The 18,846-nt window shown below is 34.8% G+C and overlaps 1 protein-coding gene across 6 annotated transcripts in view; it reads right to left on the bottom strand.

Annotated features, from left to right (window-relative positions):
- Positions 1–18,846, bottom strand: part of MPDZ (multiple PDZ domain crumbs cell polarity complex component) — a 128,535-nt gene that overhangs the window by 94,152 nt on the left and 15,537 nt on the right. For all 6 annotated transcript variants that reach the window (XM_032880579.1, XM_032880580.1, XM_032880583.1 and 3 more), the window contains exons 3-9: positions 7,937–8,146; positions 7,402–7,541; positions 6,550–6,763; positions 5,699–5,827; positions 3,468–3,677; positions 1,049–1,163; positions 621–709 (exon numbers count right to left, since the gene is read on the bottom strand). In XM_032880579.1, the coding sequence (XP_032736470.1) occupies positions 621–709; positions 1,049–1,163; positions 3,468–3,677; positions 5,699–5,827; positions 6,550–6,763; positions 7,402–7,541; positions 7,937–8,146 (1,107 nt within the window). The remainder of the gene's footprint in view (positions 1–620; positions 710–1,048; positions 1,164–3,467; positions 3,678–5,698; positions 5,828–6,549; positions 6,764–7,401; positions 7,542–7,936; positions 8,147–18,846) is intronic.

The raw sequence follows: 18,846 nt of genomic DNA, 5'->3' as shown, positions 1-18,846 counted from the left end.
AAGCCACTGGTGTAGGGTCTCTCAGATAGGTGTTTTTAAGGAGTACCTAGGGCAGCCCAGTTTGCAAGAACACTGAACTGAAGTTGTATTCTTCTGTACACTGCCTTGAATAGCAATATGCTCAAAACATACTGAAGTTACTACAAAAACAATGACGGGCTTGATCTGATTAAGAGGGAGTTAAGATCTATTTCTTTTATTCCTGTATATTCTTAGAGCTAAAAGAAGCCCTGGACATGGAGCCAACAACAACACAGTCTCATTCCGCTGATATTAAAAAAAATGCACACATCCCAAAATTCAGACTCAAGTACACCAAACATTATGGTATCTGGTCTTTAGATTGTCTGCAACTAAAGTATAATAATGTAACAAACTCATTACAACCAGAAATCAGATATATCAGAAATTATTCTATTATTTAGAATTGAGATCATTGAAGCTTCCATCCAATGCTCTTCCACAAAACAACAAAACGGGTAATTGTAATGACAGCTTCAAATCACCAAAAAGCTTAAATTAGTATGGAGCTAACTGTAGTTCTCAAAACTGAGCAAACTAGGAGAATGCATTTATCAACCATGAAAATTAACAAAGCTCTTATTAAATGTGTTACTTACTGCTATAATTTGGTCTCCAATTTGGATTCTTCCATCATGTTCAACAGCACTGCTCTTTGTAATGCTCTTTACAAAGATTCCCGAAGGTTCTAAGATTAGAAATAGGGTTTTTGGATTTTTTTTTTTACTATTTGCAAAGCACACTCAAAAACTATCCATCCTTTATTCTCCAAATATAAAGTCCTAGTTTTGAATAAATATAAATCAACAAACCATAGGAACTAAACCAACAGAAACTTAGTCTCAAGAGTAAGACAGTGATTTTGTCTGTCAAGCACAGTATCAGAGTTTTCTACAGTGTATTATTCCTAAGGAAGTTTTTGATCAATTTATCCAACAATCTGAAAATACAGAATAGTAATTCACTATTTTACAAGACAAAGATATTAGAGGCAATTCCCAAATTTAAAAAAAAAATATGAAACTACCTAATTTTTTATCTCCAATGTAACCAGCAATGGTAATTCCTAATCCTTGGACATTTTTAGTGAGTTCTACATCAAATGTCTCACTTTCTTCACTTTTCTGAGTAGAAGCATCAACCTAAAATAAAATCAATCAATAAATATGCAGGACAATAAACCTGTAAACAAGATAAATTCAAAAGGCAACAACCTATATTTAGGAATAATATATCATAAGATGGCAAAGAACTCTGCTAGAAAAGGACTACTCCTCCAATCATGACAACATGAACTGAGCATTACACTGTTACTCAAAAGTAATGTCAGCAGTAAGGATGAACACCCCCTTATCAAAGAAATGCATTATTATTTGTGTATACAAAATTTTAAAAATCAAATAGTCTCTTATTAACAAGTTCTATTTTCAGCATGGTTATCTTTATTTCTACAACTGAAAGAACTTATGCTTTGAATTCAGGTCAACATGTTCAAATCTGAATTTTTCTAATCATTGCTTTGCTCAACTGTCTACCAGGAATAAGAGTAATAAGTCCAACTAACATTTATTGAGCAGTTTCTACATAACAGACACTTGACATGTCTTAATTTACTCCTTAAAACAAGCCTGTAAGGGAGGTAAAATTCCTATCAGTTTTTCTCTGGGGAAAGTGAGGAACATAAACCTTTTCAAAGACAAACGGTAAGCAATCTATTAAAGGCAGAATTCACATACAGATAAGTGGGTTGCAAAACCCCTGGTCTTAAAATGCTCTGCAGGGTGTAAAATGCCTAGTAGAATACAGGAGCCACAGTGTCCACTAACTTGCTGCTACTGCTATCTTAAGTGGATAGCTGATGCTAACACCACGAGTGGAGTTAACCTATCTTCCAGATATTTTATTAATATACTGATGGTGATTTTGAAAACCTGTGAAATGCAACATAAAGCTATTTAAAATTGTTGTACTGTATTTGTTTTGTAAATTCAGACTTTAACTTGAAAAGCTCTTTATATGGAAAGTATGCCTTTCTGCATTGATCTTCATTCCTGAAAGACAGCTGACAACAGGTTTCTCTACCATGGAAAACTGTTATTAATTATACACTGGACTGAAGGGCAAGGTTCTCTGAATTCAGTGTTAGCGGACTAGTGCAGTAAGTCATCAGCAAGCTTCTGGCATTATGTGCTTGTGTGGTACCAACAGATTCCCCAGAAAACCTTACAAAGATCACAACAGAATGAAGGCTCGAATGGACATATAGGCTGGGGCTTGCTGGTAATTTTTTTTTTTAATTTTCTTTAAGCAAACTCTGACTGTATCTCACTGATAGTCCATCTAAGTGAGATATAATTTTATAGTAAAGTTTGATTTATTTTTTCATTGCACATAATTATCTGTGCAAACTTAGCAAAAGTTTAAAGTTTAGATAATTACAAGAAAATGACAGGATGAAATCTGCTTCAATTGAAACAAATGTGTTTTCTATTTTTAATAAGACTTATGCGAGTGCTATTTTAGAGGGTGGCAATTTGACTATCGAATGGTTTTAAAAGGGGCACAAGCTTCAGAAATGATGATATGCACAGAATAGATATTTTTCTAAGCTTTCAATTACATCAAGTGGTTTTCGGTAGTGCATTCATTTATATGTTGCTGAATAAATGTTTTGTTTACCACAAAAGAATGTGATTTAAATACTTTCACACACAAGCTTTCTTTCTTTACTTCTTTTCCTCTGCAAAAAATAGCAACTAACTCAATCCTAAAAACAACAGAATCATGGAAATTTCAAGTGTTCTAATAAAGTTTTAAAGGGCTTGTGGAGGAGGTTAGGCTATTAAAAAAGAATCTGTAGCAACTAATTAGAAAAACTTCAACAGAAAAAAAATGATCAATGTTTTTAGATCTATGAGAAAGGAATACATACAGGACCTGCATTTGCTATAGAGCTTACCTAGAAATTGGATGTAATTCTGTTCTTAAATATTTAAGAGATTTTTGGATAAAATTATTTTGTTGATCCTCCTACCCCTATTCCTACCCCCAAAACAGATACTAAAAGGGAAGTGACTGAAGGAGAATGATTGGAACTCACAGCCCACCTAACAGAGAGCCTTCTAAATAAAAGAAAGGTAAAATTAAACATTGAATTATTAGTAGCAAATAATTCTTGAAAATTTTATCATCTTTCAAAAGATTATCCTCAAAAATGTGCTTAGAGAAAAATGTAAAAGAGTAATCGAGAATTTTTTAAAGAAACGTATTTTTCATCTGTTACACATGATTCCTAATTAATAAGATGTTATTAGTGCTGAATCTACACTTGAATTTTCATTCTTTAGCACTAATATATGAATATTATTAAGTCTAGTTTCGAAACGTCACTATTATCTAAATGCTACTGTCTATGAGGTTCTGAGTAACTGTTTCTATCTACTTACCCGCATTTCTGGTGTAGAAGACGGGGATGAGGAAAGGGTGATGCCCAAAGAGGTGGGTGCTGCTGGTTCTTCAATGGCACCTCTTGCAATCATCAATTTAACCCTGTTTCCACACTGCCTGAGCACTTGTGCTACTTGCTCACTGCTCATTCCTGCTAGATCCGTGTCACCAATCTTTAGAATGTGGTCTCCACTGCACAATCGCCCATGCTGAATAAAGAGATCCATTAATCAGGCTACTAATATTTTAATTTCATCAGGGAAATCCTAAATGAGGGAAAGAAAATAATTTAAAAACAGCAGTAATGTGAATTACCAATCACAGAACATGAAACATGTGGTTATTATTTTAACTGTCTTTTGATGCATCTTAACATTATTCAATGTGATATAAGTAACTGAAATTCACAAACATTCCTTAAATCAATAGTTGACAACAGCATTTCAATTTGATTTCTACCCACTGTATATAGGAAAATATTAGGTCTTTTATAAGTTTTTTGAGAAATAGAAAAAAAGAAAAGAAAATGCCACTAAGCAAAGATGAAGCATATGCAAACAAACACACATTACTCAAAAAATATAGAAAAACCACTAAAAAGCAGTGAACAAATAACACATTTCTGTCTTATACTTTCAATTAAAAATCTCCCTAACAGAATAATTTTCAAATGAAATAGATGAAAATTTAGATGGAGTCTTATTATACAAACACTATTCACTAGAACTTTCTGCAGTGACAGAAATGTTCTGCATCATCCAGTATGGCAGCTACTAGTGACATGTGGTTATAGAGCACCTGAAATAGTATCCAGTCCAACCAAGGAACTGAATTTGTCATTTTATTTAATTTTTAAAAATTTCCTTTATTTATTTTAGAGAGAAAGAGCTCAAGCGGGGTTGGGATGGGTGTGGGGTGAGACAGACAGACAAGAGAGAGAATCTTAAGCAGACTCTGTGCTGAGCATGGAGCCTGACTCAGAACTTGATCTCACGACCCAAGAGACCATGACCTGAGCTGAAACCAAGAGTCGGACACTTAACTGACTACATCATCCAGGAACCCTAGGCATTCATTTTATTTAATTTTAATTAATTTAAACTTGAATTTTAGAAGTAGCAAGTAGCTACAAGCAGCTACAGTATTGGGTACTGCAGTTCTATACTGAAGACAAAGCTCAATTTATTGCAGACCAGTAACTAGGGGAATTTCATTAAATACTGTTAGAGGCTGGCTAATATTTAAAAGGGAGGAAATATTCATATTACTGTGCTACTGTCAATACCTCTACTGATAAAGCTGCCATTAAACAGGCCTTTCATTTAGGAATATGAGAAATATTTCATGAACTGACTTAACTAGGTTAAGTTTAAACATATAATGCAAAAACAAACGACTTTATAACAAAATGTTATAACCAAAGAAAAAGTCACTTAACACTAGAATTTCTCAAATTAAAACATAAGTTATAACTAGTAACTTTACAACAATTTTTCTCACATATATTCCAGCAGTGTCACAGAACATAAATGGCAATACCAGCACAAACTACTCCAAGTGATAAAAATAGGCTGTGCTCCATTTACAAAGATGACACAAGTGACCCATCACTAAAGGGACTTGTTTTTTTTCTCAATAATAAAGTATTTTTCCTTCCATAATACTTTGTGGCTGTAAAGCAGCTGACTAGTTTTACAAATACGATTTGTGATCATAAAATAGAGGGTAGCTGCCTCTATAATGATCAAATCCATAACCTGGGCTTTAATCTGTAGTTCTACAAAAGTCTTAAGATCATTGCCTAAAACTGTAACCTAAGGGGTGCCTGGCTGGTTCAGCTGGTTAAGCCCCCAACTCTTGATTTTGGCTCAGGTCATGATCTCAGGGTCCTGGGATCAAGCCCCGCACTCAGCGGGGGGTCAGCTTGAGATTCTTTCACCCCCTCTCCTTCCACCCTCCTCCTTGCTCTCTCATTCTCTCTCTCTCTCTGAAATAAATCTTTAAAAAAATAAATAAATAGAACTGTAACTTAACATCAATGTCCCTCTTCAAAGATCTTTCTCCCAGGGTTAAGAACACACTTTCGGAAAAGCCCTACAAAACAGAAGCTTCTAACCCAGCTTCTTTGACATTACATAAGGCCAAAGTTTCTTCTTCCTAAGAGAAAATATAAAAGATGAAGGCATATAATTTGATAAAGCAACATAAAACACCTACTGGAGTAGCTTACCTGGTCAGCTACTCCTCCAGGCAGAATGGTTTTTACTATCACTCCAGTTGCTTTTCCTCCAACGATGCCAAATCCTAGTCCAGATCCATCGTTCACCAGTTCAATAGTCTCCACATGCTGCCAGTGAACCTAAAAACAAAACTCCTATATGAATTTGAAAAAATTGGGGAAAACTAAAGTTTTATTATGACTGAGATTTTTGTGAAAATTATTTTGTGATTGGTATCAAATAATGGAGTTCGGATATAATAATAAGCCTTAACAATGTCCCTTTCATTTAGTATACTTCCCTTTCAACAGATAGTTACTGCTATTGATATAGTAATTCCTGAAATTATCAATACATCTTTTTAGTAACCACATTTAACCAGTTGAAGATAGGCACTGATTTGCAAGATCCTTTGTAGAACTTCTAAAAAAAGAAAAGATCAAGGAAAAATCATCACCTGTTAAGATTATTTTCTATAAAATCTTGCTTCACAGGATTTCAAATTAGAGGACTCCTTAAAGTCACTGACTGCTAACTCAAAGACTATAACTCTATAATTTATAAAGCAAAAACAAGACTATTATCTGTCTACAGATAGAATCAGGTATATTGAAAAACAGATTTTTTTTTTTTTTGAGGAATGTGGTCAACTAGAAGAATACATAAAGAAAGGTAAAAGTTGACTTAGAAGGTAGTAACTTAATTATAGTTAAATAACTAATATTCCAGTGAGGGAGAGATAAAAGAATAAAATAGGAAAAACTCAGGAAATATAAGGACCTACAAGAAACGGAAATCTGTAGACTACCAAAAAGAACTAGAAAAATAATATCTGTCCCTTTTACAAATCTTATGTACTCACCGGGTTAGAGTGAGCTGAAATTGTGCTGGCTGCAGATGGAGACCGGGACACTATGGGGCTGATGAGTTGAGGCAATGAGCCTCTGGCAATAACTAGCTGGACATTATCTTTGGCTTTCTGCAGGATGCTGATAGCCTGCTGATGTGTAATTGTCTGATCAAGTGCCTGTCCATTGATAGCAAGGATCTGATCGGTTTCCTTCAATCTTCCATCTCTAGCAGGAATGAAGAAAGGGGTTGAAGACATCTGACAGCTCTCAAGAAAATAACAGCTTCTTTGGCATATATTTTCAGGTTACTTTTAAGCCAGTTTTCTAATGTCCACACTTTTTAAGCTTTTCCCTGCAATTTTACTTTTAAAAATTTAAGTCTGGGCTCCAGTTATCCACTCCTAATCAATCTCTCCCATTTAAAAGCCACCTTCTTTATAGCTACTCACTCAACCGGTATGTTTTGTCTTAGATAAAAGCAAAGGTGGATACGTTTAGTTGTTGTTTTGAACATATTAAAAAAATACAGCTCAAGTTATCATGGGTCACTTGTATACTTTCCAATACTGCAACTTTTAAATCTAATCAAAAAGAGCCAACTTAATAATCATGAGACTAATGATCTACTCAAATTTTCCTTTCCTTTCTTTTTAAAAAGTGATTATCACTGCATTTAAAAGATACTCTCCCTTCCAAGGACTTGCTTTTTATCACAGTAATGTTAAAAATTTCTAAAAACTGATTAATAACAGGTTATATTAAGTTTCTGTTTTTATTCATTTTCTTTCTCTAAATTTTCCCAAGGTCTTCAACACCTTCTGAATACAGTATCAAAAACAGAGATGATGCCATGAAAGTCTTACCTGTGGGCTACACTGCCTTCTTGGATCTCCTGCACGAATATTCCCAGTTCACCCCGGTTTTCGCTCCTGAGTCCCACAACACTAAACCCAAGGCCTCCACATGGAGGTTTAAGGAGCTCAAAAACTTCTACGTGGCGACCCTGTTCAGGAAACAAGGCAAAAAATAAAACTGAAAGTTAATCACTCAATTCAGTTATTTTATTAGTGGTATTACTAAGTTTAAAAAAATAATTTAGAAGAATTTCCTCAGATAACCTTTATCACTCATCACCTAGAATGATGTATTTTATTATTGATCCTGAAGAATTTTAAAAAAAGAAAAATGAAACAAAAATTTCTTGACCATCCAATCTCACACAAAATTCACTTCTTTTCCATTTCAATTTTTTCAGATGTTAAAAATGTCCTCATAAATATATTTAACAATATATATTACATATTTATATAATGTAATATAAACATACACATATTCTTCCAATTATTCAGGACTTGATAACACTGTTCTATTGTAACTAACAAGTAGAAATATTCTTACCTGGGCCATATTTTTGATTAGTTGATCAAATTCATCACAAGCAGGTTTCCCATTGACATGTGCAGTACCAGATCCTGTAAATGCTTCCAGATTCCCATTATTTGAAGATGATAAGAACAATTCATTTTGCAGAGGAGGAATTACAGCTGGGCTGAGATGTGGAATGTGAGCATATTCAACATTTGAAATTGCCGATGTTGTAGTGTTTACCTGAGAGCAATATGAAGATTATTAACAATTCTGACATTCCATAAACTATTTCGTAGAAAACATCCAGAGGGGTAATAATAAACTACATACGAAATTTCAAAATTTCCATTTCCTTTGACTGAGCTACTGAATTTCAAGAAATCAATTTCAAAGAGAAAAATGAGAATAATACACAAAGATGTGTGTATAAGGATGCTCAATGCAGCATTGTTTTTATTAGGTAAGAAAAATGTCAAAACCTACCTCCAGTGTTCAACTTTAAGATAGCCATTAAAACACACACATACATACATATTCACATGCACACTGAAGTGCAAAAGGCCAGCTATCGACCAATGTGTACAGTATGACACAGTGCACATTCAAAAAATGTTTATATTTATATTAAATGTGGAAAAATATACACATTATAAAATATTATAATAACATTAGTTGTCCCTGAGAGAGAGGGCCATTTAATCTTTTATATTCTTGAATTTTTAGAATAATATACATAGCAAAGAATTTGGTCCTTCCTGAAAAGAGGTCTGACCTGTATTCCCAGCCTCTAGGAAGGAACCTCTAAACCCTTGGAGCTTCCAGATATTCATGGTGAACTCCAAGTCCACAAGATACCAGCCCAAACTGACACTAAGCTAAATCACATAGGCAGTCAATCATGCCTATAAAATGATACCCTAATAAAGTTTCTGAACACCAAACTCAGATGAGCTTCCTGGGGTGGCAAGACTCTGTGCATACTGTCACACACCGATTCTGAAAAGGAAACATTTTGTGAGGAAAATGGAAGCTTCATATTTGAAATCCTCAGGCTGTACTATGCGTCTCTTCTTTGGGCTGATTTTATACCTGGATCCTTTCCTTTCAATGGACCATAAGCATGAGTAGAAAAGCTTCCAATAAATTCTGTAGGTCCTTATACTGAATTATCACACCTGAGGGTGGTTTGGGGAACATCCAGAACTTGAAGTTCATCTCAGAAGTAAAGGTGGTCTTTTGTGGATTCTTCCCTCTAACATCATAGTCAGACCTTAACTGTTTGCTCCTGGTATCAAAAGTCTCCAACAGAGTTGGAAATCTGGAGGATTGTGCCCTCAAGCCTTGCAGTTTGGCTAACTCCAGATACAATGACATAAGTAATAACAATGACAAAAAAAAATCATTCCATTCTGGAAAAGCATTCCATGATTACTTGTATGTGTCTATTACACAGATTATCAGGTTAAAGCTAAATAATTTCCCATTTCTGTAGGATGTCTGTACTGCAAATTTTTACCCACAATTATTTATCAGAAAGAGTAAATCAGTAATACTTTTGGATCACTCTCTTAACTCATCTCCTGCACTGTGTCCCTCACCCAGCAGGATACAGCTACACCGACCCCTTCACAGTTCCTCAAAGCAAACTGCTCACCCTATCAGCCAAATACATCCTTCCCCCAACATCTACATGCTTATTGCTTAATTTCATACAGGTGTGCTCAACTTCATCCCAGAGAAGCCCTCCCTGACAACGCTACCCAAGACAGCATCCCACCATTAATGCTCCACGAGCCTACCCTGTTCTGTTTTTCTTCTTGGCACTTGCCATGGACCCTGTTGTCACAGAGCTTCCATCCCAATCTCTGTGGACAGACTAGAATGTAGAATTCCCCAGTGAAGGAATTGGACTATTTTGTTCTCTCTTATGTCCTTCATTCTCTACAGGAGTGCCTTGCACCGAGGTGGTATTCAATATACATTTGCAGAATAAATGGTTTTTTTTTTTTAGGGACTTACTCTGATTTCATCTCCCAACAACTCTCCCACTATCATTATTTCCATTTTTCAGATGACAATATATATATTTTTAAAGATTTTTATTTATTTATTTGACAGACCACAAGAGCAGAAAGGCAGGCAGAGAGAGAGAGAGGAGGAAGCAGGCTCCCCACTGAGCAGAGAGCCCGAAGCGGGGCTCGATCCCAGGACCTTGGGATCATGACCTGAGCCGAAGGCAGAGGCTTTAACCCACTGAGCCACCCAGGTGTCCCTTCAGATGACAATATTACACAAAGGCACATACCTAATAAGTAGACTATGATCTGGATTTTTTCAAGAAGTTGTTCCTATGTACTATACACATAAGAAACGGTCATTTGAGGTATCATTTCTAGAAATAAGACATTAGGTAAAATTTACATTGACAGAGCAATCAAAATATTTTATAACGTATCACTAACCCATGCCTAAGAGCGTGTTACCTGTCCTTAAAATTAAATAGAAGACTCAGTAAGTTAACAAAGTTACCAATAACCCAACTTATACTGGCTTATATTATACTGGCTATCTACAATCACAGATGAAAGAGAGATCACTGAGTTGAGAAGAGGGTTTTGGGAATCCTTTCAAATGGTTATTTTAAAATCTACAGCAGGAATGATCAATTATTATTTTTTCAAAAGCAAGCTCCTTATGCCAAATTTGATTATTATTATTTTTTTTAATCCTGAGCCATGGCAACTTCAGTAAAGTCTGCCAGCAGAAGATACACCGCTCAGGTTGAAGCAGATGGCATAATGAAATCTGTGACAGGCTGAGGATACCACACACCAAGACCTCATGCCTATAGTATGTTTCCATAGGAGAAAAATATCTGGACTTCTGCTACGGTAAGCCAGAATGAATAAATCACATTCCAAGAATAGAGAGTTTATCTATATGAAGTTAACTGGTGAAACAGAAGCTCTGATTTTATGGAAGACTAGGTGTGAAGGCACTCAAAAGTCAAGTTACAGGACCAGAACAAGCACAGTACTATGAGAATCACAGAAAAGTACTGAATATCAATGGCCTTTTCCAGATTTGTTAAGGCTTTTACCAATGTCAATGACTCCTCCTGTCTCCTCTTGGCCCCTGAGGTCTATGTAAATGTAAGAGTAGAGGTTAAAGAGATCACGTATTTAAAAACTACAATTTAATTATATCATCATACAAAAGGGTTGTTTTTAAATGTGCAGATTTACACTCAGAAAAAAGCACAAAGGCACCTTTGACTCTGCCGTAACTATTTAATAAAATAGCTACCAAGCTATAATCTCCTTGAGAAACAGGAATGGATCTTATTTGTCTTGATAGACCTGTTCACACCAGACACAGCATAAATGTTTAATTAAAAAATCTTGACTCCCATCTTGGTTTATAAATATAAAATAAACAGAAGAAAACACAACTATCTGGTGATTTTTATATACAGATAAACAATCTGTATGATTTATGGAAGTTGCTAGTAAATGAGCAAGAGTCACTAAATAATTATCTGTTCTCTGTTTAAGTTCTGGCTGAATATTTCAATCTAAAAAGGCTTTTTATGGTTTTAGTAAATAAACACATTAACTTAATTTATGGATCTGAATTAGTACTAATACCTAAAACATAATAAAATGAAGATTATGTAAATTACTCAATTAAAAAGTCAAAATTCTTTGTAAAAAGGCAGGATGAAACACCCTTCACATTCGGAAGTATAAATCAGGCCTTCTTTTAAGACGCAGTCAGAGGGGTCCTGGGAGGCTCAGTTGTTTAAATGTCTGACTTCCACTCAGGTCATGATCCCAGGGTCCTGGGATCCGCCCCGGTAAGGATCCCCACTCAGCAGGGAGTCTGCTTGTCCCTCCACCCCTCTGCCCACTTGTGTTCTTTCTCTCTCCCTCTCTTAAATAAATAAATAAACAAAATCTTTAATAAAAAAAAAAATAGGATGCAGTCAGAACAGAAACTGGTTGTTATTTCAAAAGGCCAGATAAGGTAGAACTCATAACACAGGACAGATACTTAACCTAAGTACTTTATTTTAACTTAAAGCATGGGTACATTCATTCACAAATATCTTGATGCATGAGAGCTCCCCACTTCTTTTTTACATGAACTGCACTCATTTAATATGGCATTACTTTCCATCTCAGTCTCTTTAAGATGAAGCAAGAATGTGGACACTTGAGAAATAATTTAAGAAACCCAGATTTTTATGAGATCTTTCTTCAGTGTTTTACAGTTTGACTACACACAACCAATTTACTAATAACTGTTTTATCAATTCATTTATGTAGTCTTTCAAAAGAATTTAAGTAAGTTTTCATGGAAAAAAATCCTTTGCCATAAATTTTTATATTATATAACAAAGTCACATAACTATAAAAATATTTATGACAGGCAAAACAGCTCTAAAAATGACTCTGATGAATGCACATTTATCTGGGGACAGCTGCAGAAGTACACACAAGAAAATGTCTGAAAATAAGTGTTTTGCACTCTGAGCATCAGCCATACATACGCCTTGAAGAACAGTATCCTTCCGTAGCGAGCCACTTATTTGGAGGTGTGCTAAGAGAGCTGCTTCTGTAACAGCATCCCAACAAAACAAAAAAATTCTCTTTGGTTCTCTATACACAATTAAGCTGACCCTGTGGGAAGAGCTACATCAGAGTTAACCCTTCCATTGAGATCAATCAGAAAATTTATAGAGAGTGCTGTGAAAACATCTTTATATAATCTTTAAAGGTATCAGGAAGAAACAATCACTTCTGCCATATTCTTGTCATCAGAAGCAAATCAATAAAGTGACCCCACACTCAAAGAGAAGAGATCACACAAGAGCGTGAACACCATAAGGCAGGGATCACCTCCATCCCAGAGGCTGACTACCACAGCACGTCATAGTAAAACTGCTGAAGGCCAAGACAGAGGGAAGATCTAAAGCCACCAGAACAAAAAGGCACCTTATCTTCCAAGAAGAATAAAACTGACAACTAAACTTCCAAGTTAATCAATGAAAAACAGAAGACAATAGAATTTAAAAAACTAAAAATGAAAAAAAAAATCAACTTAGCATTTTCAGAATACCTTCCCTACACACACACACAGACACAGTACTGCTTCAGAATTCTACGAAAGAAGTACACAAGTAAATTCTCAGAAACACAAAAGATCCCTCAAGAAATTTCCCTAATGCAGAAAAAAGACTGGAGAGCACAAAAAAGGGTTTAAGGATTTAAGTAAATCGGGGCACACCTGAGTGGCCCCATCTATTAAGCCTCTGATTTCATTTCAGCTGAGTTTGTGATCTTGGTGTCATGATATGGAGAACTGCATCAGGCTCTGCACTCAGTAGGGAGTCTGCTTGAGATTCTCTCTCTCGCTCTGCCCTCCCCCATTCGCTCTTGAACTCTCTCTCTAAAATAAATAAATAAATAAATCTTTTTTTTTTTTTTAAAGGGAGTAAATCAATGGCAATGTCTTAAAACAGTAAATAAAATTTGTGGAGTTTTAAATATAGGTAGGAATGAAATGAAATATAGATACATACATAATAATTACACAGAAGACACAAGTAGGGTACAGGAGGTTGAACTGTACTAAGTTCCTTTCATTTTCCAAGAAGTAGCAAAAGTTCTAATTAAAGTAAAATCATAATAAGTTAAGGGTTATATATCTGACAAAAGACTCATGTCTGGCCTAAAGGGAAAAAACTCAAATCTCCATGCTAAAGAAGATTCAATTAGAAAAGGAACAAAGACATTTCACCAAAGAAGATATGTGGATGGCAAATAAGAACACAGAAGATGTTCAGCATCATCATCCATTAGAGAAATGCAAATTAAAAGCTCAAAGAATGTCACTATATACCTATCAGAATGATTAAATAAAAAATAGTGACATGCACAAAATGCTGGTGAGAATGTGGAGAAAATAGCCTGCTTGTGCAGTGCTGGCAGGAATGTAAAATGGTAGAATCCCTCTGACAAAGAGTTTGGCAGTGTCTAAGAAAACAGAACATGCATTCATCCTACAACATGGCAATTACACTCTTAGGCATTTATCATACAGAAATTAAAATTATGCATATGCAAAACCATGCAGCAGCTTTATCTACAAAAGTGAAAAACTGGAAAGAAACAAAGGGTCTCTCAAGAGGTGGGTGCATAGCATGGAATAATACTAACCAATAAAAAGGAAGGAAAGATGAATACACACAACAACTTGGATGGTTCACAATAGCATCATGTGGAATGAAAAAAGGAAAATTTCAAAGGTCCCATACATTATGACTATGTTTATAAAATTCTTGAAGTGATTTAATTATAAAGACAGAAAAGTTGCCAGGGGACAGGGATGGTGGCAGGGAGGGAACAGGGTATAGCAATTAATGAGTGCACAGAAAGATCATTGTGGTGATGGAACAGTATCTAGATTGTGATGGTGATTACACAAATCTATGCAAGAGAAAGAATGGCACAGACTGAAAAAAAAAATGATAGACATTAAACCATTATTAGTTTCTGTGGTTTTGATATTTTATTTTAGTTACCAAGATGTTACCACTGGAGATAACCTGCTGAAGTACGTAGAGGACCGCTCTATACAATACTGAAAAATTACTGAGAATGTATAATTATTACAAAATAAGGTTTTTCTTAAAAGTTGACTCAAATAGGCCAAGGATACTTACTATAATCTTTAGAGTAACCACTAAAAGAATAATAAAATTAAGTATCAGTAGCATGTTAACAGAAGAAGATGAAATAAAAAGTGAACTAGTACCAAAAAAATGAATAAACAAGACAAAAAGAAAAAAAAGGTCAATTAAAGTTTATTAATAATTAAATAACTACAATTTTAAGATTGTATAACACAACAAAACACATAGATGCTATTCACCGAAGATACAAGTTGATAACAGAAAAGATAAAGATGAAAGGAGAAAGATCCACCGTATATACATTGAACAGAAGATGCCTGGTATACCTGCCCTAATATCAGATGAACAGACTTGAAGTCAAGAAGCATTACTGGAGATAAAGAGGGACAATTCATATAGATAAAGGCTCAATTCAGGAAAAGACACGACAGTCTAAGTCATCTAAAAATATAACCTCCAGGGTACCTGGGGCTTACTCCCTCTTTAAACGTCCACCTTCAGCTCAGGTCATGATCCCAGGACCCTGGATCCCAGCCCAAAACAGGGCTACCTGCTCAATGGGGAGCCTGCTTCTCCTTCTCCCTCTGTTGCTCCCCCTGCTTGTGCTCTCCTTCTGTCAAATAAATAAATAAAATCTTAAAAAATTAAACAAAAATATAATCTCAAAATTTGTAGGGCCAAAGGACTCAGATCCAAATGAGAAACAGACAAATTCACAATCGTAAGTAGAGAATATAACTTATTCCTTTCAGTAACTGTAGAATGGGGGGAGGGAAATCAAGGATATGAAAGATCTGAACAACATTCTAAATAAAGTTGATAGAGTCAATATTTAAAAAAGTAGCTCTATTTCCTAGAAAAAAAAAAAAACAGAATCTAGAACTTAAAAAAAGATTGCATTTAAAATGATAAAATTGGGGTGCCTGGGCGGCTCAGTGGGTTAAGCCTCTCCCTTTGGCTCAGGTCATGATCTCAGGGTTCTGGGATGGAGCTCCTGCTCAGCAGAGAGTCTGCTTCCTCCTCTCTCTCTGCCTGCCTCTCTGCCTACTTGTGATCTCTGTCAAATAAATAAATAAAATCTTTAAAAATAAATAAATAAAACGATAAAATTATTTTAAAAAGCGGAATACAACCTAAAGTTTAGAAATAGAGCCATATATATATGGCCACATGATTTAGTGTGCCAGTGTAAGGGAGAAAAGAATGATCTTTTCAATAAATGGTTCTGGTTCAAATGGATAGTCAAATGGAAAATTAACATACATACTTTACCTCATACACAGCCTAAATTTAGAAGCTAAAACAAGCTTCTGATAGAAAATCTCTATATCCTTGGCATAACCAATGATTTCTTAAGTAGGACAAAAAAGGCAATACACATAGAGGAAAGGTTATACAAATTAGACTTTATTAAAATTTAAAAAAAAAAACCCTCTGGTCATCAAAACATATAACTAAGAGACTCAAAAAGCAAGACACAAAGCAAAAACAAAACAAAAAAAAAAAAGTTGCAATATAAATGTCCAACAAAGTTGTATTCAGAAAATATAAAAAAACTTGTTATAACTCTGTAAAGACTGACAAAACAGTAGAAAAATTGGCAAAAGACTTAAAACAGGAACTCTACAAAGGAGGATATCCAAATGATCAAAAGCATATGAAAAGTATCATTAGTCATCATATAGTACTACAACATACCCCTCAGAATGCCTACAATTAGAAAAAGAGGAATTTAAAGCTGACAGTACCAAGTGTAAGCACTGATGTGGAGCCATGAAAATTTTCTTTTTTTTTTTTTTTAAGATTTTTTTTTATTTATTTATTTGACAGAGAGAGATCACAAGCAGGCAGAGAGGCAGGCAGAGAGAGAGGAGGAAGCAGGCACCCCACGGAGCAGAGAGCCGGACGCGGGGCTTGATGCCAGGACTCTGAGATCATGACCTGAGCCGAAGGCAGCGGCTCAACCCACTGAGCCACCCAGGCGCCCCGAGCCATGAAAATTTTCTTGCATTGTAGTGAGAGCACAGACCCACAACTCTTTGGAATCAACCAGCAGAATCTACAAATGCTGAATATATACCTTAAGACCCAGAAATTTCACTCGTAAGTAAACATCCAAGAGAAATCCATATTTAATGAACAGCAAAGGACATGCACTAGAACATTTATGGCAGTTCTGTTTATAATAGCCAAAAACTAGTAAAAACTTACTATCAACAAAGTACAGATACAGTCTAGTACATTCCTACAATGAAGAATGGAAAGGGACTACAGCTACATGAAGGAAAATCACAGACACAAAGTGAAGACAAAGCCAGGAACAAAGCATGTATACTCAGATTGCATTTATATAAAATTCAAATACTTATGGGTAACAGTCAAAACAGTATATGAATCTGACTTCTACAAGGAATCTAAAAAAGCCAATCTCACATAACAGAAAGTAGACTGGTGGTTGCCAGGGGCTAGAGGACGTGGGGAGGTGTTGATCAAAGGGTACAAACTTCCAGTTACAAGAACTTTCTGGGGATTTGATGTACAGTGTGGTCACTATAGTTAACAGTACTCTATGGTATATTTGAAAGCTAAGTGAGTAGATCTTAAATGTTTAAACCACACACAAAAAAAAAATTATTACAGAGGTGACAGATATGTTAACTAACCTCACTGTGGTAATAATTTCACTATGTATGTGTGTATCAAATATCACTTTGTATATCTTAAACTTACACAGTTATATGTCAATTTTACCTCACATAGGCTGGGGAAAAAAAGTGATTCTTTGGGAAGAGGATGAGGACCAACTAAGAGGATACAGAGTATTATGGAGTGTTAATAATTTTCTGTACTTTGATTTAGGTGAAGATTTGTATGTGTACATTCAATTTATAAAAAAAAAATCCTTGAACTACTTAATTTTGCCCTTTACTGTATGTCAATTCTCTTTTTCTCTCTCTTTTTTTTAAGTTTGTAAGGTAAGTGATAAAATCAGAGCACAGAACCTGGCACTTCAATGACTGATAAAACGTACACTTCTCTGAAAGAAAGAAGGTGCTCTGAACAGCCTCCATATTATCAAGCTAAATCTTCTGACAAAAACTGAGATTTTAAAGTTCAATTACCAGGCATTCACCTTAAGTGAAAGAGAATATAGAAACTGGGTATCTGAAGATGAAGCCAAGTCTATTAGTGATGTAGGACTCTCTGCAGGCTTGGTATGGATTCAACTGGCTAATTCCCATCCACAGAATAAATCCTTCAACAAGTGCTCAAGTCAAAATGAATCCTCAGCAAGTGCGTTTTAACCTCATCAGCACACATAGATTTTTCTTTCTCAAAGATTGAGTTTTTATAACTTGTAATCATTTAATTGCACACCAAATTAGAATAAAAAATAATCACTATGTCATCTAATACTTTTATACTGAAGTATGTTGACCCACCCTGATACAAGGTTGATATATTTGTATGAGATTCCAAATTAAAATTTTTTCAGTAATTATACAAAATTAATTTTGTTCCAAAAATACTTGAAAAGTTCAATATCTTAAATATTTTGATCATATGATTATGTACCTAAGTTTAACCAAATATAACATCTTCAAACATGCAGATTCACTTAACTAAGAATAAAAATATTGAAATACTGACTTCTTATGTTTCATATATCCCTTCTGGATTGTTAACTGAAAAGGTAGTTAATATTATTAGCTCTATTTTAATGGCTAACATCAATCTTCCCAGAAGTACTTATATAACTGTCTAGGAAAATGATTGCTTAGGATCGAACTAAATTTCCTAAAGCATTTTTATACAGATTATCAAAACCTGTTTACTGGTCCTGTTATTTCAACTATTCTAAACCCACAGAATAGCAATGAGAATAAAGTAACCCAAATGCTTATATAATTTGATGGATATTTCTATCATTTCAAAGCTAAAATATATATTATCTTGCATTAAGCAAGAAAAATGACCACTACTTTTACAACCTTAGTTTTGGTAGACTTTAAATAAATTTATAAGCATATATTGCTAGTTCAATTTCCCCATTTTTTGTTTGTTTGTTACTCCTTAACATAATGAGAGATAAAAAAATAAAGCACTCTCTGGGGAATTTGCCATAACAGGTGCACCTCATAGAAATGCAGACTGTTTTTGGTTTTTTTTTTTTTTTTTTTTTAATCTGCACCTTGTCTTTTCTTCTTGCAGAACAAGAAAAGTGCCTATTTTCTTGTGAATT

The sequence above is a fragment of the Lontra canadensis genome, unplaced genomic scaffold, assembly GCF_010015895.1.
Source record: "Lontra canadensis isolate GAN:19392208 unplaced genomic scaffold, GSC_riverotter_1.0 scaffold70, whole genome shotgun sequence".
Classification (NCBI taxonomy): domain Eukaryota; kingdom Metazoa; phylum Chordata; class Mammalia; order Carnivora; family Mustelidae; genus Lontra; species Lontra canadensis.
Note: the sequence above shows the minus strand (reverse complement) of the source record. Positions and strands in the feature narration are given on the sequence as shown.